At 44.0% G+C, this 26,682-nt stretch overlaps 1 protein-coding gene across 10 annotated transcripts; it reads right to left on the bottom strand.

Annotated features, from left to right (window-relative positions):
• Positions 1-1,853: 1,853 nt before the first annotated feature.
• On the bottom strand, positions 1,854-25,491 carry LOC118942027 (uncharacterized). 10 transcript variants are annotated; one of them, XR_016489276.1, is made up of 12 exons: positions 22,920-23,578; positions 16,696-16,789; positions 16,434-16,612; positions 14,160-14,271; positions 12,201-13,168; positions 11,978-12,109; positions 10,918-11,025; positions 8,587-8,751; positions 8,398-8,487; positions 8,159-8,289; positions 7,534-7,651; positions 1,854-3,475 (listed from the first exon to the last, which is right to left on the bottom strand). XR_016489276.1 is itself a non-coding variant. In XM_090212026.1 (6 exons), the coding sequence occupies exons 4-6, from the start codon at positions 8,657-8,659 to the stop codon at positions 3,250-3,252; spliced, it is 417 nt and encodes a 138-aa protein (XP_090068152.1). In that variant the 5' UTR covers positions 8,660-8,751; positions 10,918-11,025; positions 11,978-12,109; positions 12,201-12,724; the 3' UTR covers positions 1,854-3,249. The 10 variants fall into 10 exon arrangements, 3 of the variants coding, with proteins under 3 accessions (XP_090068152.1, XP_090068151.1, XP_090068153.1); XR_005037888.2 differs by lacking the exon at positions 10,918-11,025 and having other exon boundaries at positions 22,920-25,491; XR_016489275.1 differs by lacking the exon at positions 10,918-11,025 and having other exon boundaries at positions 12,201-13,212.
• Positions 25,492-26,682: the final 1,191 nt, after the last annotated feature.

The following is a 26,682-nucleotide window of genomic DNA, read 5'->3' as shown; positions in this document are numbered from 1 at the left end:
AAATAATATTTGTGTCATTCTCAAAACTATTGGCCAAGACTGTACAGATATGAAGAGAAAAATAAATACATTTGTCACTATTTTTGTATTTCCTTGATCATTTATTTATTTGTGTGTATGTCAGAAAATTAAATACACCTTAGCCAAATACATTTAAACTAAGTTTTTCACAATTCCTGACATTTAATCCTAGTAACAATTCCCTGTCTTAGGTCAGTTAGGATCACCACTTTATTTTAAGAATGTGAAATGTCAGAATAATAGTAGAGAGAATGATTCATTTCAGCTTTTATTTCGTTCATCACATTCCCAGTGTGTCAGAAGTTTACATACACTCAATTATTATTTGGTAGTATTGCCTTTAAATTCTTTAACTTGGGTCAAAAGTTTCAGGTAGCCTTCCACAAGCTTCCCACAATAAGTTGGGTGAATTCTGGCCCATTCCTCCTGACAGAGCTGGTGTAACTGAATCAGGTTTGCGGGCCTCCTTGCTCGCACACGCTTTCTCAGTTCTGCCCACAAATCTTCTATAGGATTGAGGTCAGGGCTTTGTGATGGCCACTCCAATACCTTGACTTTGTTGTCCTTAAGCCATTTTGCAACAACTTTGGAAGTATGCTGGGGTCATTGTCCATTTGGAAGACCCATTTGCAACCAAGCTTTAACTTCCTGAGTGATATCTTGAGATGTTGCTTCAATATCTCGACATAATTTTCCTCCCTAAATGATGCCATCTATTTTGTGAAGTCCCCCAGTGCACCAGTCCCTCCTGCAGCAAAGCACCCCCATAACATGATTCTGCCACCCTCGTGCTTCACGGTTGGGATGGTGTTCTTCGGCTTGCAAGCATCCCCCTTTTTCCTCCAAACATAACAATGGTCATTATGGCCAAACAGTTCTATTTTTGTTTCATCAGACCAGAGGACATTTCTCCAAAAAGTACGATCTTTGTCCCCATGTGTAGTTGCAAACCGTTGTCTGGCTTTTTTATGGCGGTTTTGGAGCAGTGGCTTCTTCCTTGCTGAGCGGCCTTTCGGGTTATGTCGATATAGGACTCGTTTTACTGTGGATATAGATACTTTTGTACCCGTTTCCTCCAGCATCTTCACAAGGTCCTTTGCTGTTGTTCTGGGATTGATTTGCACTTTTCGCACCAAAGTACGTTCATCTCTAGGAGACAGAACGCGTCTCCTTCCTGAGTGGTATGACGGCTACGTGGTCCCATGGAGTTTGTACTTGCATACTATTGCTTGTACAGATGAACATGGTACTTTCTGGCGTTTGGAAATTGCTCCCAAGGATGAACCAGACTTGTGGAGGTCAACTATTTTTTGCCTGATTTTTTTTGATTTTCCCATGTCAAGCAAAGAGGCACTGAGTTTGAAGTACATTCATAGGTACACCTCCAATTGACTCAAATTATGTCAATTAGCCTATCAGAAGCTTCTAAAGCTATGACATAATTTTCTGGAAATTTCCAAGCTGTTTAAAGACACAGTCAACTTAGTGTATGTAAACTTCTGACCCACTGGAATTGTGATACAGTGAATTAGTGAAATAATCTGTCTGTAAACACTTGTTGGAAAAATGACTTGTGTCATGCACAAAGTAGATGTCCTAACCGACTTGCCAAAACTATAGTTTGTTAACAACAAATTTGTGGAGTGGTTGAAAAACAAGTTTTAATGACTCCAACCTAAGTGTATGAAAACGTCCGACTTCAACTGTAGCTAGAAATGGCAAACAAGTTAGCATATTTCATACTAAGATAATGGTTCTAAAACATGTTCTTGGGTTTAAAATAACCCTACTGAAAATGTCAGATGAAGTTTGTGAGTCAATTAAACATGAGCTTATTCTCTCACCGAGTTTAATACAAGAGTTTAGCCATCTTGGAATTAAGAACAAATCCAATAACTTCATTTTCAAGAATCTAATTCCTTCCCAACTTTATGCTTAATGGGAAACATAAGAAATTGCACAATAACATTTCCAATAACCTTTTTGAGTTATAAAACCTTCTTCATAAGACAGTTAAGAAATGTCTTCTTAAGGTTTTGTTGAATCTCGGCCCTTTCATTTAATCCATATGTTGGTCACATCACATTTGTATTGCCTCATTAACCTACAGTATAGGTAACATAAATCACTGACTTCCATACATAGCCTTGTCTTACCAACATATTTTTCTTCATAACATCCTACTTGTCCCAAGTATGACAAACATATACACTGAGTGTAATAAACATTAAGGACAACTGCTCTTTCCACGACATAAACTGACCAGGTGATTCCAGGTGAAAGATATGATCCCTCATTGACGTCACTTGTTAAATACATTTAAATCAGTGGAGATGAAGGGGAGGAGACTGGTTAAAGGATTTCTAAGGCTTGAGACAATTGCGACATGGATTGTGTGCCCTTCAGAAGGGTGAATGGGCAAGACAAATTATTTAAATGACTTCGAACGGGGTTATGGTAGTAAGTGCCAGGCGCACCGTTGTGTCAAGAACTGCAACGCTGCTGGGTTTTTCACACGTGTGTCAAGAATGGTCCACCACCCAAAGGACATCCAGCCAACTTGACACAACTGTGGGAAGCATTGGTGTCAACGTGGGCCAGCATCCCTGTGGAACGCTTTCCACACATTGTAGAGTCCAATCAAATTGTATTTGTCACATGCGCCGAATACAACAGGTGTAAACTTGACCATGAAATACTTACAATACTTACTTACAAGCCCTTATACAACAATGCAGTTAAGAAAATAGAGTTAAGAAAATGCATTTACTAAATAAAGTTTACAAAAGTAACAATTAAATAACGATAACGAGGCTATATACAGGGGGTACTGGTACCGAGTCAATGTGCGGGGGTACAGGTGACATTACCTAACAATTTGAGTCTGTTCTGAGGGCAAAAGGGGGGCTGGGGGGGTGCAACTCAATATTAGGAAGGTGTTCCTAATGTTAGAAATACTCAGTGTATAGTTTGCCCTATAAAACTCACACACACACAGACATTCATTCCTCAACCACTTTCATCTTCTGATTCACTGTCCTCTTTTACATCTGTGCTGACTGAGCCATCATCAGCCAACATTGAAAATGCTTGCTGGAGCTTTAATATGTTCTGCATTTTACATGTTATGCATCTTTAAAAAGCCCCAGCTCTTGCTGGCAATACAAAAGGCCATTGTGTAGGTCTGCCTGTATTGTGTGCCTCTCCTCCGCTGCCCTAAGGCACATGTTATGCAGCATCACTGCACACTGCTTTGCCCGGAGCAGACTGTCCCCCAGGTTGTTGGACACCTGGGACCAGACTGGATGGTCTTGCTGGAGAACCTTCACATACTCCTGTCTTGGGGGGAATTAAGGTGACTTGTTCCTTCCATTGTAGGCGTTGATCTGCGGTTTTATTCTCTCTGATGTACGCTTGAATTTTCTGGAGAGCCGCACAGCAATGGTTTGTCCATCTGAAAAACAATTTTAAGAAATGGTCATGAAAATCGTGAAGTTTGATAGAAATCTTTCATATAGTTCAAAACACCTGGCTGAATGAGACGTAGATAACAGCAGTGATCTGCCAGGGAGTGATGCAGTGTTCAACAACACTAAATTGGCTGCAGTACCTGTATACTTTCTGACCAGGCCACAATAGGAAGAGCGCTACAGGACCAGTCTATGGATTGTAACCAGCAGACAGAGAATCATCTTAGTCTGCAGACTTTCTGACCAGGCCACAATAGGAAGAGCGCTACAGGACCAGTCTATGGATTGTAGCCAGCAGACAGAGAATCATCTTAGTCTGCAGACTTTCTGACCAGGCCACAATAGGAAGAGCGCTACAGGACCAGTCTATGGATTGTAACCAGCAGACAGAGAATCATCTTAGTCTGCAGACTTTCTGACCAGGCCACAATAGGAAGAGCGCTACAGGACCAGTCTATGGATTGTAGCCAGCAGACAGAGAATCATCTTAGTCTGCAGACTTTCTGACCAGGCCACAATAGGAAGAGCGCTACAGGACCAGTCTATGGATTGTAGCCAGCAGACAGAGAATCATCTTAGTCTGCAGACTTTCTGACCAGGCCACAATAGGAAGAGCGCTACAGGACCAGTCTATGGATTGTAGCCAGCAGACAGAGAGTCATCTTAGTCTGCAGACTTTCTGACCAGGCCACAATAGGAAGAGCGCTACAGGACCAGTCTATGGATTGTAGCCAGCAGACAGAGAGTCATCTTAGTCTGCAGACTTTCTGACCAGGCCACAATAGGAAGAGCGCTACAGGACCAGTCTATGGATTGTAGCCAGCAGACAGAGAATCATCTTAGTCTGCAGACTTTCTGACCAGGCCACAATAGGAAGAGCGCTACAGGACCAGTCTATGGATTGTAGCCAGCAGACAGAGAATCATCTTAGTCTGCAGACTTTCTGACCAGGCCACAATAGGAAGAGCGCTACAGGACCAGTCTATGGATTGTAGCCAGCAGACAGAGAATCATCTTAGTCTGCAGACTTTCTGACCAGGCCACAATAGGAAGAGCGCTACAGGACCAGTCTATGGATTGTAGCCAGCAGACAGAGAATCATCTTAGTCTGCAGACTTTCTGACCAGGCCACAATAGGAAGAGCGCTACAGGACCAGTCTATGGATTGTAGCCAGCAGACAGAGAATCATCTTAGTCTGCAGACTTTCTGACCAGGCCACAATAGGAAGAGCGCTACAGGACCAGTCTATGGATTGTAGCCAGCAGACAGAGAATCATCTTAGTCTGCAGACTTTCTGACCAGGCCACAATAGGAAGAGCGCTACAGGACCAGTCTATGGATTGTAGCCAGCAGACAGAGAATCATCTTAGTCTGCAGACTTTTCCAAAATTGCTGCACAGTGTTGACGAGACCAGCGTACAATCCGGTTTCTCTTCTCCATGACCTTCAACCTTTTCTCCAGGCTGAAACGTGAACATTTATGTTAAAAGGTTTAGAACCTATATCGAGTAGCCCCAATACAGTGGGACAAATGTAGAGACAACATCCTACTTTTCAAGCTGAGTAGCCCCAATACAGTGGGACAAATATAGAGACAACATCCTACTTTTCAAGCTGAGTAGCCCCAATACAGTGGGACAAATATAGAGACAACATCCTACTTTTCAAGCTGAGTAGCCCCAATACAGTGGGACAAATATAGAGACAACATCCTACTTTTCAAGCTGAGTAGCCCCAATACAGTGGGACAAATATAGAGACAACATCCTACTTTTCAAGCTGAGTAGCCCCAATACAGTGGGACAAATGTAGAGACAACATCCTACTTTTCAAGCTGAGTAGCCCCAATACAGTGGGACAAATATAGAGACAACATCCTACTTTTCAAGCTGAGTAGCCCCAATACAGTGGGACAAATATAGAGACAACATCCTACTTTTCAAGCTGAGTAGCCCCAATACAGTGGGACAAATATAGAGACAACATCCTACTTTTCAAGCTGAGTAGCCCCAATACAGTGGGACAAATATAGAGACAACATCCTACTTTTCAAGCTGAGTAGCCCCAATACAGTGGGACAAATATAGAGACAACATCCTACTTTTCAAGCTGAGTAGCCCCAATACAGTGGGACAAATATAGAGACAACATCCTACTTTTCAAGCTGAGTAGCCCCAATACAGTGGGACAAATGTAGAGACAACATCCTACTTTTCAAGCTGAGTAGCCCCAATACAGTGGGACAAATATAGAGACAACATCCTACTTTTCAAGCTGAGTAGCCCCAATACAGTGGGACAAATGTAGAGACAACATCCTACTTTTCAAGCTGAGTAGCCCCAATACAGTGGGACAAATATAGAGACAACATCCTACTTTTCAAGCTGAGTAGCCCCAATACAGTGGGACAAATGTAGAGACAACATCCTACTTTTCAAGCTGAGTAGCCCCAATACAGTGGGACAAATATAGAGACAACATCCTACTTTTCAAGCTGAGTAGCCCCAATACAGTGGGACAAATGTAGAGACAACATCCTAAAAAAAGCTATTTACTTTTCAAGCTGAGTAGCCCCAATACAGTGGGACAAATAGAGACAACATCCTAAAAAAAGCTATTTACTTTTCAAGCTGTAGCCCCAATACAGTGGGACAAATATAGAGACAACATCCTACTTTTCAAGCTGAGTAGTCAACTGAGCGTTCCTTTCATCGGTGATTGCCGGGGACACCATGTCAGACCTTGAAAATATTATACAGATATTTAAGTGAAAATGTAAACAGTATGAAAGCATCTCAACATACAACTAACCAGTTAGGAAGGCAACATCCCTTTGAGTGTAGAGTGGATTATGCAGAGTGGAGTGTTGGTACTTCATGTACAATAGATTAAAGCAAGGGGGGTACTCATGTTTCTGGGTTATGTAGTGGAAAGGGTCAGCTGAAAGCAGAAATGGGTGATAAGTGTATAAAGTAACAGGAAGTAGCTATGCAGATGCAAGAGATGGTGAGGCTAAGCCAGACAGAAAGGGGTGTTTAGAGATGGTGAGACTAGGACACAGACTAAGCCAGACAGAAAGGGGTGTTTAGAGATGGTGAGACTAGGACACAGACTAAGCCAGACAGAAAGGGGTGTTTAGAGATGGTGAGACTAGGACACAGACTAAGCCAGACAGAAAGGGGTGTTTAGAGATGGTGAGACTAGGACACAGGTTAAGCCAGACAGAAAGGGGTGTTTAGAGATGGTGAAACTAGGACACAAACTAAGCCAGACAGAAAGGGGTGTTTAGAGATGGTGAGACTAGGACACAGGTTAAGCCAGACAGAAAGGGGTGTTTAGAGATGGTGAGACTAGGACACAGACTAAGCCAGACAGAAAGGGGTGTTTAGAGATGGTGAGACTAGGACACAGACTAAGCCAGACAGAAAGGGGTGTTTAGAGATGGTGAGACTAGGACACAGACTAAGCCAGACAGAAAGGGGTGTTTAGAGATGGTGAGACTAGGACACAAACTAAGCCAGACAGAAAGGGGTGTTTAGAGATGGTGAGACTAGGACACAAACTAAGCCAGACAGAAAGGGGTGTTTAGAGATGGTGAGACTAGGACACAGACTAAGCCAGACAGAAAGGGGTGTTTAGAGATGGTGAGACTAGGACACAGGCTAAGCCAGACAGAAAGGGGTGTTTAGAGATGGTGAGACTAGGACACAGACTAAGCCAGACAGAAAGGGGTGTTTAGAGATGGTGAGACTAGGACACAGGCTAAGCCAGACAGAAAGGGGTGTTTAGAGATGGTGAGACTAGGACACAGACTAAGCCAGACAGAAAGGGGTGTTTAGAGATGGTGAGACTAGGACACAGGCTAAGCCAGACAGAAAGGGGTGTTTAGAGATGGTGAGACTAGGACACAGACTAAGCCAGACAGAAAGGGGTGTTTAGAGATGGTGAGACTAGGACACAGGCTAAGCCAGACAGAAAGGGGTGTTTAGAGACGGGATAAAACCTTAGGTCAGAGATGTAGCAACTGCTTATGCGACTTACTGTTGTTCTGCGGGAGTTTCCACGCATCTCTCCTGCCAGGTAAGGAACAACGTCCTCTTGTCTGTGAGGGTCTCCTTCGTCTTACGGGTCCAAACTTCCACGTCCGACTGGGTGCTGCCTACGACATAATCAAGGGTTGCAGAACATAATAAACCACACTGGCAGTTGTGCTGAGTTCTACATGTGCAATGCTCACAGGTTAGAGAGAAATATCTTATGGACAATGTGAGGAATTTTACTCAAATATCAAATTGTCAGTGAAACCACAGCAAGGATTTCATCATCAAATCAAATGTATTTTATAAAGCCCTTTTTACATCAGCAGTTGTAAAACAGCATCACATAGTACTTTACAGATACCCTGTCTAAAAACACCAAAGAGCAAGCAATGCAGAGTCAGAAGAACAATATACAAGCAGCTCTTGGTGTGCTTGTCAGACAGATGGATAATCAGAACGGCATAGGACACACAAACACACGTTCAAACGTTCATACTGTAGATGACCAGCAGGGTCAGGCAAAGACCGCAATGGCTATAGAGGGTACAAAACACTCTAGGGTCAGATGGCTTTCATGTTTTAGGATGTCAAGGTTTATGGGTGGGGTGGGTTGTGGGGGCTAGTACCTTTCTGTTCACCTTCCCACCCATGGGCAAGACGATACTCAATCATAGGACCGACAGACGAGAGAAGTCTTCAGTCTAGACTTGAAGATCTGACTCTTTCACATCGGCAAACCATTCCATAAAGATGAGCTCTGTGGGAGAAAGCCTTGTCTCATGATAATGAAGCCCTGCTGCCAATTAATCTGATTGAATTTGCAGAAAAGGATCATTACATATAAATAAAACACCTGGAATCTAACCTAGAATGCGGTTAAGCAACACCATCAACTGCTTCTTTGCCTCGGCTTCCTCTATCAGGACCTTCTGCCGACGGAGTTGTATTGCCGGTGCTATAACATCAGCGTTTTTGGGGGGCAAAATGTTATCAACACAATCCTGAACAATAGGTTGTCTCAATACTTAACTGATTTCCAGTTATACAGTTATACCTTGCTTCTCCTTGACCCTGGATGCGTAGTAGAGGGCATCTTTGAGGGCGTCAACACGATGAGTTGGTGTCATCTCTTTTGTGATCTTCACAAATGTTCTAACCTCTCCATCTGTTCTATGTCAGCAAGCCCGCTACCAGTCACACACCTGGTACACTTAGTGAACTGAAATGTAAAGTACAATCAGAAAAAATAAGGAGCATTACAATGGGTGATGATGAATTAAAGGACAAATTACAGGACTGCTTTGCTAGCACAGACTGGAATATGTTCTGGGATTCCTCCGATGGCATTGAGGAGTACACCACATCAGTCACTGGCTTTATCAATAAGTGCATCGAGGACGTCGTCCCCACGGTGACTGTACGTACATACCCCAACCAGAAGCCATGGATTACAGGCAACATTCCCCCGAGCTAAAGGGCAGAGCTGACGCTTTCAAGGAGCGGGACTCTAACCCGGAAGCTTATAATAAATCCTGCTATGCCCTCCGACGAACTAGCAAACAGGCAAAGCGTCAATACAGGACTAAGACAATCGTTCTAAAATAGCTCCGACGCTCGTCAGATGTGGCAGGGCTTGCAAACTATTACAGACTACAAAGGGAAGCAAAGCCGAGAGATGCACAGTAACACGAGCCTACAAGATGAGCTAAATAAATATGCTCGCGTCGAGGCAAGTAACACTGAAACATGCATGAGAGCATCAGCTGTTACAGACGACTGTGTGATCACGCTCTCCACAGCAGATGGGAATAAGACCTTCAAACAGGTCAACACTCACAAGGCCGCAGGGCCAGACGGATTACCAGGACGTGTACTGCGAGCATGCGCTGACCAACTGGCAAGTGTCTTCACTGACATTTTCAACCTCTCCCTGTCTGAGTCTGTAATACCAACATGTTTCAATTAGACCACCATGGTCCCTGTGCCCAAGAACACTAAGGTAACCTGACTAAATGACTACCGACCCGGAGCACTCACGTCTGTAGCCATGAAGTGCTTTGAAAGGCTAGTCATGGCTCACATCAACACCATTATCCCAGAAACCCTAGACCCACCATAATTTGCATACCCCCCCCAACAGATCAACAGATGATGCAATCTCTATTGCACTCCACATTGCCCTTTCCCACCTGGTCAAAAGGAACACCTCTGTGAGAATGCTATTCATTGACTACAGCTCAGCGTTCAACACCATAGTGCCCTCAAAGCTAATTGCTAAGTTAAGGACCCTGGGGCTAAACACCTCTTTCTGCAACTGGATCCTGGACTTCCTGAAGGGCCGCTCCCAGGTGGTGAGGGTAGGTAACAACACATCCACCATGCTGATCCTCAACACAGGTGTCCCTCAGGGGTGCATGGTCAGTCCCCTTCTGTACTCCCTGTTCACTCATGACTGCACGGCCAGGCATGACTCCAACACCATCATTAAGTTTGCTGATGATACAACAGTGGAAGGTCTGATCACCAACAACGATGAGACTGCCCATAGGGAGGAGGTCAGAGACCTGGCCGTGTAGTGCAAAGCCAACAACCTCTCCCTCAACGTGATCAAGACCAAGGAGATGATTGTGGAATAAAGGAGAAGGAGGACCGAGCACGCCCCCATTCTCGTCGACGAGGCTGTAGTGGAGCAGGTTGAGAGCTTCAAGTTCTTTGGCGTCCAGATCACCAACAAACTAACACGGTCCAAGCACACCAAGACAGCCGTGAAGAGGGCACGACAAAACCTATTCTCCCTCAGGAGACAAACAATTTGGCATGGGTCCTCAGATCCTTAAGGTTCTACAGCTGCACCATCGGGAGCATCCTGACTGGTTGCATCACTGCCTGGTATGGCAACTGCTTGACCTCCGACCACAAGGCACTACAGAGGGTAGTGCGTACGGCCCAGTACATCACCGGGTCCAAGCTTCCTGCTATCCAGTACCTCTATACCAGGCGGTGTCAGAGGAAGGCCCTAAAAATGGTCAAAGACTCCACCCACCTTAGTCATGGACTGTTCTCTCTGCTACAGCACGGCAAGCGGTACCAAGTCTATGTCCAAGAGGCTCCTAAATAGCTTCTACCCGCAAGCCATAAGACTCCTGAACAGCTAATCAAATGGCTACCCAGACTATTTGCATTTCCCTCCCCTCCGGAACACCGCTGCTACTCTCGATTATTATCTATGCAGTCACTATGAACTCTACCTACATGTACATATTACCTCAATTACCTTGACACCGGTACCCCGCACACTGATATTGACTCTGTACCGGTACCCCCTGTATATATCCCCGCCATTGTTATTTACTGCTGCTCTTTAATTAATTGCTTATCCTCTTACCTTTTGGGGGGGAGTATTTTCTTAAAACTGCATGGTTGGTTAAGGGCTTGTAAGTAAACACCAGTCTCCAAGTCAACAGTGAAGAGGCAACTCCGGGATGCTGGCCTTCTAGGCAGAGTAGCAAAGAAAAAGACATATCTCAGACTGGCCAATAAAAAGAAAAGATGGACAAAAGAACACAGACACTGGACAGAGGAACTCTGCCTAGAAGGCCAGCATCCCTGTTGACATTGAGACTGGTGTTTTGAGGGTACTATTTAATGAAGCTGCCAGTTGAGGACTTATTGTCCTTATTGTTTTCCAAACTAGACACTCTAATGTACTTGTCCTCTTGCTCAGTTGTGCACTGGGGCCTCCCACTCTATTCTGGTTAGAGCCAGTTTACGCTGTACTGTGAAGAGAGTAGTACACAGCGTTGTACGAGATTTTCAGTTTCTTGGCAATTTCTCACATGGAATAGCCTTCATTTCTCAGAACAAGAATAGACTGACGAGTTTCAGAAGAAAGTTCTTTGTTTCTGGCCATTTTGAGCCTGTAATCAAACCCACAAATGCTGATGCTCCAGATACTCAACTAGTCTAAAGAAGGCCAGTTTTATTGCTTTTTTAACCAGCACAACAGTTTTCAGCTGTGATAACATAATTGCAAAATGGTTTTCTAATGATCAATTCGCCTTTTAAAATGATAAACTTGGATTAGCTAACACAACGTGCCATTGGAACACAGGAGTGATGGTTGCTGATAATGGGCCTCTGTACGTCTATGTAGATATTCCATTAAAAATCAGCCGTTTCCAGCTACAATAGTCATTTACATCATTAACAATGTCAACACTGTATTTCTGATCAATTTGATGTTATTTTAATGGACAAAAAGTGTTCTTTAAAAAAACAAGTACATTTTTAAGTGACCCCAAACATTTGAACGGTAGTGTATATAAGAAAGACAACCGAGGTTGGATATATTTCCCCTTATAAATGATGAACAACACTGAATGAAAATAAGAATCCTAGCTTAATGAGACTCTATAGTTGTCCATTCATTGTTATCATTGACATACCTATGGACCGAGAAGGCACTTTGTTCCATCCGAGGTCAGTGGCGCCAAATCCCTGACAGTCTCTCGTTCAAACTGCCAGTGTTTGAACTCCTCAAATGACTCATTTGTGAGTTTCCGGTAGAGCTCAATTGTCTGGAGATAGAAAAGATAAAAAATAATACTCCTCATATTAAAGAACACTTACATATATTGTTTGATTTTCAATTTAAAATACAATAACTACCTTCCAGCATGTATTGGATTTATGGAAAGGTAATCCCCCTCAAAGACACTCCCCACTCCAGCTGCGGGGCTGCAAACTGGCGCAGGAGGTCCACTGAAATATCTGTTTGCGGCATTTGGGGGGTGGCAGGCCAGTCTGTGGAGGATCAGAGTGACAGGTTCCAGCTCACAGTTGGGGGGTGGCAGGCCAGTCTGTGGAGGATCAGAGTGACAGGTTCCAGCTCAAAGTTGGGGGGTGGCAGGCCAGTCTGTGGAGGATCAGAGTGACAGGCTCCAGCTCACAGTTGGGGGGTGGCAGGCCAGTCTGTGGAGGATCAGTGACAGGCTCCAGCTCACAGTTGGGGGGTGGCAGGCCAGTCTGTGGAGGATCAGAGTGACAGGCTCCAGCTCAAAGTTGGGGGTGGCAGGCCAGTCTGTGGAGGATCAGAGTGACAGGCTCCAGCTCACAGTTGGGGGGTGGCAGGCCAGTCTGTGGAGGATCAGAGTGACAGGCTCCAGCTCACAGTTGGGGGGTGGCAGGCCAGTCTGTGGAGGATCAGTGACAGGCTCCAGCTCACAGTTGGGGGGTGGCAGGCCAGTCTGTGGAGGATCAGAGTGACAGGATCCAGCTCACAGTTGGGGGGTGGCAGGCCAGTCTGTGGAGGATCAGAGTGACAGGCTCCAGCTCACAGTTGGGGGGTGGCAGGCCAGTCTGTGGAGGATCAGAGTGACAGGCTCCAGCTCAAAGTTGGGGGGTGGCAGGCCAGTCTGTGGAGGATCAGAGTGACAGGCTCCAGCTCACAGTTGGGGGGTGGCAGGCCAGTCTGTGGAGGATCAGAGTGACAGGCTCCAGCTCACAGTTGGGGGGTGGCAGGCCAGTCTGTGGAGGATCAGTGACAGGCTCCAGCTCACAGTTGGGGGGTGGCAGGCCAGTCTGTGGAGGATCAGAGTGACAGGATCCAGCTCACAGTTGGGGGGTGGCAGGCCAGTCTGTGGAGGATCAGAGTGACAGGTTCCAGCTCACAGTTATAAAACTGCAGCCAGACATCATGAGCTCTTCCAGACATTCCGTTACATTGCTAAACATTACATCCGATGTTGGTGAGATGCATGTCTCCTAAGAACTTTCAAAATGACTCCATATTTTCATCAAAACTACAGAGTGAACAGGGTTATGGTAAACTAGATCAAATTAAATCAAAATTGTCATTTGCGCAGGAATACAGCATAGTGTGCACAATACAATGAAATAAGTAGATTACAGTATATTAAGTACAGTAGTTGCCATAGCAGCAAAGAGTCCGTTCAGTTTTCATCAACAGTCTTATGACTTGAGGGAGAAACTGTCTCTGAACATGGTGTTGCTACACTGGATGCTCTGATACTCTGTCTTATGACTTGAGGGAGAAACTGTCTCTGAACATGGTGTTGCTACACTGGATGCTCTGATACTCTGTCTTATGACTTGAGGGAGAAACTGTCTCTGAACTTGGTGCTGCTACACTTGATGCTCTGATACTCTGTCTTATGACTTGAGGGAGAAACTGTCTCTGAACATGGTGCTGCTACACTGGATGCTCTGATACTCTGTCTTATGACTTGAGGGAGAAACTGTCTCTGAACATGGTGTTGCTACACTTGATGCTCTGATACTCTGTCTTATGACTTGAGGGAGAAACTGTCTCTGAACATGGTGCTGCTACACTGGATGCTCTGATACTCTGTCTTATGACTTGAGGGAGAAACTGTCTCTGAACATGGTGTTGCTACACTTGATGCTCTGATACTCTGTCTTATGACTTGAGGGAGAAACTGTCTCTGAACATGGTGTTGCTACACTGGATGCTCTGATACTCTGTCTTATGACTTGAGGGAGAAACTGTCTCTGAACATGGTGTTGCTACACTGGATGCTCTGATACTCTTTGCAAAATGGTGAAGGACACAGACGTCTTAGTTTCCAAATGTAATATAAGTCCTACCTCTAATGTTAACAGTCAGAATAGAGTTGTACTGGCTGTGACAGTCATGGTCATCTTGTCTCCTCCACTGCCATCGTAGGACCACAGGAACACATGGGTTGAACTGCCCTGACTAAGACAAACAGGCAGACACAAAGTTGTTGTAGAACAGACGACAGTAGTTGCAGATTTGAAACTACACTATCAGGGGGATATTTCATTGCACAAGTTATTAGAAAACTCCAAATCAACTCTGTGCTTTGCACGAGAGATTTTGTCACATTTACCTTACCACTGCAGGGAACTGTAACTTTTATAGAAAGTGAACTGTATGTACATGACATGGGGTGTTGCGGTGACCGTATTACCGCCACACCGGAGGTCACGAGTCATGAAGGCAGTCAAATTCCACGTGACCATTTAGTCACGGTAATTAGGCTTCTCCAAGCTATGATGCTGCTGATGGTCATTAGTAGCCTATCAAACTGGCTAACTGCCTGGTACTCAGCACTCCATTGTCCCTCTAATCACTTTGACATCTATGCAAATGTGTCAAAAATCAAATCAAACACTTAATGAGATCCCATGAGTTCATGTTGCGCAAAATTTCTATAGGCAATTGCTTGAGAAAACAGAGTGATGGCCTTTATTAAAAAGAGGAGGATCCCATCAGCTTTCTATAGACTAGGCCTACTAGGCCTCCATTCGCTATTTTAAATAGATTACATCAATTTTTTCCCCCACTGCCCATTTCGATACATGTGCATGATAACGGTCCATTCTAAAAACACATTTCACACAAATATTATTTAGTATATGTAAAGAGAAGATTAAATCAAGAATAGCTTGATGGGTGACAATATTAGCCTATCGCTATATATGATATATTATCACTTTTGAATGATGCCCAGCATAAGAAACAATGCCTTTCTCAAATCATAGACGCACACATCCTTGTAGCCTAGCCCATAGGCCTATATGTTCTGATAAGGTTTGGATCACGACTAAAGTGTCCAATTAATTTATTAAAATTAAGCATCGTTAATCCGCTTTACAAAGGGTGAACAGCCTAACTGGTATACATAAGCAGCGCGTGACTTTCAAGATTGGGGAAGATTATTTTCACCAAATAAATGCACCTTTATAATAAAAGCATTACCTGCATAATCGCATTTGTGGTCACTTTTGATAATGGTATTTTCCTTTAATGCAACATTAGCGCTTATTACCTACTGCCGTGTGCGCATTGCTGCGTTTTTAATGTGAAGAAATAGCCTAATAGTTTACCAACATTTTAAGCTAAAAATTCTGATCTGTTGGGTCAGGCTCATTGCATATAAATGTTTAGGGAGAAGGGCACAACGGACACTGGCTGCAAAAGGCATGTTTTTTTTGGGGTGCATTACAGCGACACAAAGGGGATGCCGACTTGAAATTCAAGGCATTATCAAGTGGTTGTCAAATTGTGAATGAGACACTGATGTAGTGTCTACATGCCTTTCAAGCAACTTTTTTCAAATCATCATTAGAGTTGCATCATGCAGCCTAACAATGTATTAAACATTAAACATATCGCCCAACGTTTGTATCACAACTTCTAAAGTTCTATTAATAACTCTAAATTAAGCATATAGCAGTACCTATCCCTAACCGCTCAACACAGAATAGCCGCATGTGCGCACTCCCTCAAATCGTTTGGAGAAAATATGATTTATATTTGATTCAATTCTATTCTTCATACTATAAAATAATGCCACGGAATTATAAGCAAATCTTGTCTGCTAAATGAACTAGTGTAGCCCACAGCCATTTGGCATAGCCACATCAGGACCTAACATGAGGACAACTCAGTATGCTATTCTGTTCTTCTGAAATATACATTTTCTTTATGTCATGCTTCTTTAGACCTGCCAAAAATAAATCATGGATTTATTGTGATGGTGTAGGCTATATTACATGCATTTATTATACTTAAAAAAATGTAGATTTTCCAAAGGTCTGCAAGCTGGAAGATGCTAAATGTGTTTGTTAATTTAACGGTCAATTAACGGTCAATTACCATGAGAGCGACAGCCATTTGCTTCATAAACACCGGCTGACAAAATATCGTGAGTGCCACAGCCCTATACATGATCAACATTGTTGACTGGGAAGCAATTGTTTATTAAAGCCAGAAGTTGACAGGTTTGTTGACATAAGTTAAAATTCATTACCTTCCATAACTCCAACTGGTTATTTATCTGAGCCACAATTCCCACCGCACCATAACTCAGCCTCCTCCAAAACACTACATACACTGCTGATGGTGTGGAGTGGAGGACAGTCCAGCTCCACTGCAGGCATGTAGAGTATCTCCCTCCTTCCAGGCCTCAACATCCGCTGCCTTCCTTTTTTCTTTTATGATAGAGGTGCATCACTGCAGCTGGGCACAACTTCTGCTGCAGAGGGAACCGGCTCTGTTCTCCCAGTACTCGCTAAAGAGTAGCAACACGTGTTACTGAGTTGACTATCCTGGTTAAATTAGGTGGAACAGAAGTGAACAGAGCAACTTTCTCACCGATCCAAGTTGATGGCAGGGGTGTCGGCACTGTCACGCCTCTAGTCAGGTCTCTGTAAACCAGCCTGGCTCTTTTTCTTCTCAAAGATAGCATCTAAAGAAAAACAGTTTGATTATTTATTCTAAATGAAGATATAACATGAATTACATTTACATGATCTGATACATAGGACACAATAATCTACTGTATCAATGCAAGACTAGTGGAGTTACCTTGCTTACACACTTATTTTCTTATAGGGAATCTAAAGACCGTTATGGGTTGGAAGTTGTGCTTCGCATGGAAATTAAGTAGTCTACAATGCCTTTAGAGACAGATAATGATTCATCTTTTGGCTTCAACAAGCATGGGACAGTAATATTTTGGGCATCTTGGCTAATGGATGATTATTGTTGGGATTGTTAATGTACCATCTAATACTTGCCTAGTCCAGTGGTTCTCAACCTATTTTGGTCATTGTCGGCCCAATCACATCTTGCTCTGCCCATAGTGCCCCCAAAGTACCCCCTCATATGCATTAATGGGTCTTTCTAAGTACCCACTTTGGATATTGGTTCCTGGATATATGAATGAAGTAAGCATTGGCTAGAGTTGAAATCCATGCGAGAAAGTGTACTAGTGTACTACTACAACAACAAAAAGTATGGAGATTTAAGACCGAGACAAGAGACGCAGTCAAAGAAATTAGACCCAGCCTAGCACCGAAAACAGGAAATGACACCATGCTGCTGCTTCTTCTTCAGTGGGGTTTCCTGTATCCCCTTCTCCCTCATACTAGATCTCAGCCTCTTTCTTTCCCCACACTGTGGCAATACTGTATGCTCCACGGTCTCTGTTTCCTGGCAATACTCACACTTTCCTGTTGGATGCTTTCCTATCACATTTAAAGACCTATTCAACTGGCTGTGTTCCATCCTTAATCTTGTAAAAATAGCATCCTCTCTTCTGTCCCTTCCTGTCGTCCTCCCCTCCACAACTTCTCTCTGCCCACCTTCAGAATCTCTATTCCACTGCTCCTGCCATCTCTGCACCATCACTGTCCATATCAGGCTTTTTGCCTCTGCCTTGCTCATTGAAACCACAACCTCAACATCCCCACTACTAAGTGATTGTTTAGCCAGTACATCAACTGCCTCGATCCCCTCCACCCCCACATGGGCTGGGACCCAAGTAAATCTTATCTGTATACCCATCTGTCTAATCCTGCCATGGGTTTGTAGCACCACATAAAGCAGGTCTTGTCTACTACGTGACCTAAAGCACTGGAGACTCATTAACACTGAACATGAATCAGAGCAAATAACTACTCTTTCTGGTTTAACTTCCTCCACCCACTGCAAGGTCAACAGTATGGCCATCATCTCAGCCGTATATACAGCCAGATGATCTGTAATGTGTTTCCTGATTGCGAACCCATGTTCCTCCACTTCAAATACTGACCCAGTACGTCCTGTCCTTGCATCTTTAAAACCATAAAATCCTGATACACAGTATCCAGACGTCTCTTAAACCAATCAGATGGATCAACACCCTCCCTATCTTTCTGTAGTCTCTCCAGATGGATCAACACCCTCCCTATCAATTCATTTCAATTCAATTCAATTGACTTTATTGACATGGCAAGTTCATTATTACTTACATTGTAAAGTGTATATATATCGAAAAATAAAAAATAAAATAAACATTTATATTTATATATAAATAAATGGTGGGACCAACAGCAATAATAATAGTAGTAGTGGACATGGGACTACCATTAACAACAACTACAACAACAATATTAATGAGAATAACAATACATTAAAGCAATGGTAGTGGACCAGTGTCAACATGACTGAGAAGACACATGACCTGGTAGTAGACCAGTGTCAACATGACTGAGAAGACACATGACCTGGTAGTGGACCAGTGTCAACATGACTGAGAAGACACATGACCTGGTAGTGGACCAGTGTCAACATGACTGAGAAGACACATGACCTGGTAGTAGACCAGTGTCAACATGACTGAGAAGACACATGACCTGGTAGTGGACCAGTGTCAACATGACTGAGAAGACACATGACGTTGTATGAAAGACAAAACACGATGGGAAATATTATCGACATTACTTTGCACTTTTCACTGGCTGTCCCTCAGGCTGTGGCAGGAGGACACATATTTGGCTGCCAAAACTGCACATTTTGGCTTTTCACCCAATAAATATTGGATTTTTTTCTTCATCTTTTATAGTTTAAAATTCTTTGTATTGAATTATAATTTTGGGAATTTGGTCTGAGTATTTGTCACAGTGTAGTAGGAAATGCAGCTCTGTCTCTACCTCTCCCCTGGAGCAGAGTAAGCACAGCCTGTCCTCTCTGGGCAGCCAGGTTTGTCTGTGACGACCGGTCTCTATAGCCAGACTGTGCTCACTGAGTCTGTACCTAGTCAATGTTTTCCTCAGTTTTCTATCAGTCACAGTGGTCAGATAGTCTGCCCCCATGTACTGTCTGTTTAGAGACAAATAGCATTAAAGTTTACTGTGGTGTCTTTCCAATAGGTGATATATTTTTATTTTTGTTTTGTGATGATTTGGTTGGGCCAGATTTTCTGAGTCCTGTCCTGAGGCTCTATGGGGTTGGTTTGGGTTGGTGAACTGAGCCTCAGAACCAGCTGGCTGAGTGCTGTCCTGAGGCTCTATGGGGTTGGTTTGGATTGGTGAATTGAGTCTCAGAACCAGGTGGCTGAGTGTTGTCCTGAGGCTCTATGGGGTTGGTTTGGGTTGGTGAACTGAGCCTCAGAACCAGCTGGCTGAGGGGACTCTTCTCTTTTTTCATCTCTTGACATTGCAGAGCTGTGTGATGGAATGTTTTGGGGTCACTTGTTTTTAGGTGGTTGTAAAATTTGATGGTTCTTTTTTCTATTCGAATGAGGAGGGGGTATTGGCCCAATTCTGCTCTTCGTGCGTTATTTTGAGTTTTTCTTTGCACTTGCAATACAGTCTTGCAAAACTCTGCATGCAGTATTTCGATTGGATGTTTGTCCCATTTGGTAAATTTATTATTAGAGATTGGACCCCATACCTCACTGCCGTATAGAGCAATTGGTTCTATAACTGATTGAAAAAGTTTGAGCCAGATTCTAATTGGAATTTCGATTTTGATGTTCCTTTTAATGGCATAGAATGCTCTTCTTGCTTTGTCTCTCTGCTCATTCACCGCCATGTGAAAGCTACCTGTGTTGCTGATATTTAGTCCTAAATATGTGTAGTTTTTGGTGTGTTCTAATAGAACTGTGTCCAAATAGAATTTATATTTGTCATCCTTATTTCCAGACCTTTTTTTGGAATATCATTATATTTGTATTTTTTTAGGTTTAACGGTCAGAGTCCAGGTCTGACAGAACCTGTGAAGATGATCTAGGTGCTGCTGTAACCCCTCTTTAGTGGGAGACAGCAGCACCAGGTCATCTGCGTACAGCAGACTGTCAGGATTTGGCCAGGATTGTTCCGGTTTTGGCCACTAGATGCCCCCATTGTGCTTTTTTGACCTTTTTGTTTTCCCCTGTTTCCAGATTATTATTTGCACCTGTGCCTCGTTTCCCTCCCTTTCCCGAGTTCGTAACCAGGTCCTGACAGCAGACACTTCATTTTAGTGTTGTGTAGGGTGATACCAGGTGCTGCCGATTTCTTCTAATGTTTTTGCCCCAATTCATTAATGTAGATGTCAAAGTGTTGGACTTATTGGGCAGCCCTGTTTCACTCCCCGTCCCTGAGAGAATAAGTCTGTTTGCTGTTGTTAATTCATTAATGTAGATGTTAAAGTGTTGGACTTATTGGGCAGCCCTGTTTCACTCCCCGTCCCTGAGAGAATAAGTCTGTTTGTTGTTGTTAATTCATTAATGTAGATGTTAAAGTGTTGGACTTATTGGGCAGCCCTGTTTCACTCCCCGTCCCTGAGAGAAGAAGTCTGTTGGCTTGTTGTTAATTCATTAATGTAGATGTTAAAGTGTTGGACTTATTGGGCAGCCCTGTTTCACTCCCCGTCCCTGAGAGAATAAGTCTGTTTGTTGTTGTTAATTCATTAATGTAGATGTTAAAGTGTTGGACTTATTGGGCAGCCCTGTTTCACTCCCCGTCCCTGAGAGAAGAAGTCTGTTTGCTTGTTGTTAATTCATTAATGTAGATGTTAAAGTGTTGGACTTATTGGGCAGCCCTGTTTCACTCCCCGTCCCTGAGAGAAGAAGTCTGTTGGCTTGTTGTTAATTCATTAATGTAGATGTTAAAGTGTTGGACTTATTGGGCAGCCCTGTTTCACTCCCCGTCCCTGAGAGAAGAAGTCTGTTGGCTTGTTGTTAATTCATTAATGTAGATGTTAAAGTGTTGGACTTATTGGGCAGCCCTGTTTCACTCCCCGTCCCTGAGAGAAGAAGTCTGTTTGTTGTTGTTAATTCATTAATGTAGATGTTAAAGTGTTGGACTTATTGGGCAGCCCTGTTTCACTCCCTGTCCCTGAGAGAAGAAGTCTGTTTGCTTGTTGCCAATTTTAACCGCACATTTATTTTTAGTGTACATTGATTTAATAAAATCATGTTTTCCTTCCAATACCACTTTCTATTAGTTTATAAAAAAAGACCATCATGCCAAATTGAATCAAATGCTTTCTTGAAATCTACAAAACATGAGTAGATTGTGCCTTTGTTTTGGTTGACTTGTTTATCTATTAGTGTGGAGGGTGCAAATGTGGTCTTTTGTACGATTTTTATTTTTTTAGAAATCCAACCTGACTTCTGTTCAGGACGTTGTGTTTGTCAAGGAAATGATGTAGTCTGCTATTTATAATACTGCAGAGAATTTTCCCCAAGTTGCTGTTAACGCAAATTCCTCTGTAATTATTTGGGTCAAATTTGTCTCCATTTTTATAGATTGGTGTGATCAATCCCTGGTTCCAAATATCGGGGAAAATACCTGCAGTGAGGATAATGTTGAAGAGTTTGAGTATAGCCAATTTGAATTTGTGGTCTGTATATTTGATCATTTCATTTAAAATACCATCAGCACCACAGGCCTTTTTGGGTTGGAGAGTGCATAGTTTTTCCAATAATTATTCTTCTGTAATTGGGGTATCCACAGGATTCTGATAGTCTTTGACTACTGATTCAAGGATTTGTAATTTTTCTTGTATATCTTTTTGTTCTGGGCTCTTTGTTATATTGCTGTAGAGGTTTGCAAAGTGATTTCTCCACATATCCCCATTTTGGATAGCCAATTCCTCATGATGAGGTTTGTTTAATTTATAAAAATTCTCCCAGAGGTGGTTTGATTCTATGGATTCCTCAATTCCATCCAGCTGATTTCTAATGTGCTGTTCCTTTTTTGTTCTTAGGGTGTGTTTGTATTGCTTCAGTGTTTCCCCATATTGAAGGCGTATATTTTTGTTGTCTGGTTCTCTGTGTTTTTGATTAGATATATTTCTCAATGACTTTCTTAGATTTTTGAAATCATTATCAAACCATTTTTCAATATCTGTTATTTCTGGTTTGCTCTTATGCTTCTTTAAATTAGCCAAGGAGGCTAATTTGTCAAATATATAGTTTATGTTCTAAACAGCCAAATTTACACCTTCATTGCTGTAGGAGAATGTTAAGGCTAAAAAGTTGTCCAGGAGAGATTGTATTTTTTGGCTACTAATTGCTTTTTGGGCCGTGATGCTTCATGGTTGGGTTCTGCTCGTCTCAGATACTGTGATTTTACTGTGGTCTGAGAGAGGTGTTAGTGGGCTGACTGTGAAGGCTCTGAGAGACTCTGGGTTTAGGTCGGTGAGGAAGTAGTCTGTTTGATTCCTTTTAATTTAGTGGATGGTATGATTATCTCCCTATAACCTAGTGGACAGCCAGTGGAAACATCACCTCTGCACCATGTTTCCTGTAGTGCTACAATATCAACATCATCCATTTCTTTCAGGAAGTCTGGGTTTCTGCTCTTTAGTCCAAAAGCAGAGGACTTCAATCCTTGTAAATTCCAACATGCAACGTAAAAAGATTTCATAACTTTTTTTTTTTTTTTCTTTACCTTCAAAATGAGACAAACACTCACAATCCAACAAGAACTATTAAAATAAGATTTTTCAATTAAAGTAAACTCTTATTATGCAAATGTGATTTGTTTAGTATTTAAATATAATTTGTGTCATGCCACTTGGGTGGGTGTAGTGTGAGGATGGTGGAGTTCTTGTGCTCATCTTACCATGACCCTCAGCCTATCACATGTGAGCATAGTAGACTCAGCATGTTTAATGTCACTCATTTGGTTGGTGGGGGCTGGGCCAGTTGCTCCTCTCACAGCCTGTGCCTGCGCCTCCTCCAAGTGCGGGTCTGCGGTGGGGGGCAGGGAGGCCTCGTCTGGGTGGCTCTGAAGCTGGGCTGGGGTGGTCTGTGCTGCGCTGGCTGTGGTGGGCATTGAGGTTGGTGGTGCTGTGGTCGTGGCTGTGAGTTCCAGGGTGCTGGTCGGGGTATTGTCCCGGTGATCTTTTTCGGGGTGGAGATTGCTCTGCTGTTCCTGGGTGGAGAGGTCGGACTGCGGTTTAAAGCGACGTCCTCGAGAGTATTGGCAAGGATGGGGACTGTTTCCCTGTACAGTTGAACATGGTCATAGAGACAGTCCAGATCGATGGTGGGCCAGGTGTACATTGGGTCGCAGGGCACAGTCCCTATCTTTCTGTAGTCTCTCCAGATGGATCAACACCCTCCCTATCTTTCTGTAGTCTCTCCAGGTGGATCAACACCCTCCCTATCTTTCTGTAGTCTCTCCAGATGGATCAACACCCTTCCTATCTTTCTGTAGTCTCTCCAGATGGATCAACACCCTCGCTATCTTTCTGTAGTCTCTCCAGATGGATCAACACCCTCGCTATCTTTCTGTAGTCTCTCCAGATGGATCAACACCCTTCCTATCTTTCTGTAGTCTCTCCAGATGGATCAACACCCTTCCTATCTTTCTGTAGTCTCTCCAGATGGATCAACACCCTTCCTATCTTTCTGTAGTCTCTCCAGATGGATCAACACCCTTCCTATCTTTCTGTAGTCTCTCCAGATGGATCAACACCCTCGCTATCTTTCTGTAGTCTCTCCAGATGGATCAACACCCTCGCTATCTTTCTGTAGTCTCTCCAGATGGATCAACACCCTTCCTATCTTTCTTTAGTCTCTCCAGATGGATCAACACCCTCCCTATCTTTCTGTAGTCTCTCCAGATGGATCAACACCCTTCCTATCTTTCTGTAGTCTCTCCAGATGGATCAACACCCTTCCTATCTTTCTGTAGTCTCTCCAGATGGATCAACACCCTTCCTATCTTTCTGTAGTCTCCCAATCCCTTCTGACCCGACTCATCCTCTTGATCATCCACCACACTTCTCCCACAGGTGTCGCCCTTCCAATGGTGTTACAGAACCAACGGAAACATGACCTCTTCACCTGATGGATAATTCTCCTCACCAGGGTCTGCTGATACTGAATCAGACTGAGGGATAGTTCTCCTCAACAGGGCCTGCTGATACTGAATCAGACTGAGGGATAGTTCTCCTCACCAGGGTCTGCTGATACTGAATCAGACTGAGGGAGAGTTCTCCTCACCAGGGCCTGCTGATACTGAATCAGACTGAGGGATAGTTCTCCTCACCAGGGCCTGCTGATACTGAATCAGACTGAGGGATAGTTCTCCTCACCAGGGCCTGCTGATACTGAATCAGACTGAGGGATAGTTCTCCTCACCAGAGCCAGGGCCTGCTGATACTGAATCAGACTGAGGGATAGTTCTCCTCACCAGGGCCTGCTGATACTGAATCAGACTGAGGGATAGTTCTCCTCACCAGGGCCTGCTGATACTGAATCAGACTGAGGGATAGTTCTCCTCACCAGGGCCTGCTGATACTGAATCAGACTGAGGGATAGTTCTCCTCACCAGGGCCTGGGTCTGCTGATACTGAATCAGACTGAGGGATAGTTCTCCTCACCAGGGCCTGTTTATACTGAATCAGACTGAGGGATAGTTCTCCTCACCAGGGCCTGTTTATACTGAATCAGACTGAGGGATAGTTCTCCTCACCAGGGCCTGTTTATACTGAATCAGACTGAGGGATAGTTCTCCTCACCAGGGTCTGCTGATACTGAATCAGACTGAGGGATAGTTCTCCTCACCAGGGTCTGCTGATACTGAATCAGACTGAGGGATAGTTCTCCTCACCAGGGCCTGGATCTGCTGATACTGAATCAGACTGAGGGATAGTTCTCCTCACCAGGGCCTGCTGATACTGAATCAGACTGAGGGATAGTTCTCCTCACCAGGGCCTGCTGATACTGAATCAGACTGAGGGATAGTTCTCCTCAACAGGGCCTGTTTATACTGAATCAGACTGAGGGATAGTTCTCCTCACCAGGGCCTGTTTATACTGAATCAGACTGAGGGAGAGTTCTCCTCACCAGGGCCTGTTTATACTGAATCAGACTGAGGGATAGTTCTCCTCACCAGGGCCTGTTTATACTGAATCAGACTGAGGGATAGTTCTCCTCACCAGGGCCTGCTGATACTGAATCAGACTGAGGGAGAGTTCTCCTCACCAGGGCCTGCTGATACTGAATCAGACTGAGGGATAGTTCTCCTCACCAGGGCCTGGTGATACTGAATCAGACTGAGGGAGAGTTCTCCTCACCAGGGTCTGCTGATACTGAATCAGACTGAGGGAGAGTTCTCCTCACCAGGGCCTGCTGATACTGAATCAGACTGAGGGATAGTTCTCCTCACCAGGGCCTGCTGATACTGAATCAGACTGAGGGATAGTTCTCCTCACCAGGGCCTGCTGATACTGAATCAGACTGAGGGATAGTTCTCCACACCAGGGCCTGCTGATACTGAATCAGACTGAGGGATAGTTCTCCTCACCAGGGCCTGCTGATACTGAATCAGACTGAGGGATAGTTCTCCTCACCAGGGCCTGCTGATACTGAATCAGACTGAGGGATAGTTCTCCTCACCAGAGCCAGGGCCTGCTGATACTGAATCAGACTGAGGGATAGTTCTCCTCACCAGGGCCTGCTGATACTGAATCAGACTGAGGGATAGTTCTCCTCACCAGGGCCTGCTGATACTGAATCAGACTGAGGGATAGTTCTCCTCACCAGGGCCTGTTTATACTGAATCAGACTGAGGGATAGTTCTCCTCACCAGGGCCTGTTTATACTGAATCAGACTGAGGGATAGTTCTCCTCACCAGGGCCTGGGTCTGCTGATACTGAATCAGACTGAGGGATAGTTCTCCTCACCAGGGCCTGCTGATACTGAATCAGACTGAGGGAGAGTTCTCCTCACCAGGGCCTGGGTCTGCTGATACTGAATCAGACTGAGGGATAGTTCTCCTCACCAGGGCCTGCTGATACTGAATCAGATGTTGGAAGTTATATGTCCTTTTCAGTACTCTAAATGTCTTGTTTATATTCCTCACAACTGCCCCACAATCCTTCGTCCACCACGGGACTGCTTTCCTCCTCCTCCCTGAACTCTTAGGTATCGCCTCAGTATCTGCCCCCACTAACGCTGTTCTCACCCAGTTATTCATACTGTCCACATCCCCTCTCATATCCACCCGAGATATCACCTCCTCCCTGAACTCTTAGGTATCACCTCAGTATCTGCCCCCACTAACGCTGTTCTCACCCAGTTATTCATACGGTCCACATCCCCTCTCATATCCACCCGAGATATCACCTCCTCCCTGAACTCTTAGGTATCACCTCAGTAGCTGCCCCCACTAACGCTGTTCTCACCCAGTTATTCATACTGTCCAGCATCCTATAAGCAAGTCCTTGCTCGTCTAGGGACGAGCCATGTTTCCTTCACACACACAAATCACATCAGGCTAAGGAGCCTTATTGCTATTATAAACTGGTTACCAATGTAATCAGAGCAGTAAAACTAAATGTTTTGTCAGACCAGTGGTATACGGTCTGATATA

This window comes from Oncorhynchus mykiss, chromosome 20 (assembly GCF_057628025.1).
Source record: "Oncorhynchus mykiss isolate SJ-2025 chromosome 20, ASM5762802v1, whole genome shotgun sequence".
NCBI classification, from domain to species: Eukaryota; Metazoa; Chordata; class Actinopteri; order Salmoniformes; family Salmonidae; genus Oncorhynchus; species Oncorhynchus mykiss.
The sequence above is the reverse complement of the archived record's forward strand: the minus strand, read 5'-3'. Positions and strand labels throughout refer to the sequence as shown.

Bases quoted from the DNA above. Each gene is read 5' to 3' on its own strand.
- LOC118942027 (XM_090212025.1), bottom strand. From the start codon at position 8,659: ATGACACCAACTCATCGTGTTGACGCCCTCAAAGATGCCCTCTACTAC. The intron at 7,652-8,586 runs GTATAACTGTAT...ATTATGTCGTAG, and splicing joins CAGGGTCAAGGAGAAGCAAG to GCAGCACCCAGTCGGACGTG. The intron at 3,476-7,533 runs GTAAGTCGCATA...ATTGTTTTTCAG, and splicing joins GAAACTCCCGCAGAACAACA to ATGGACAAACCATTGCTGTG.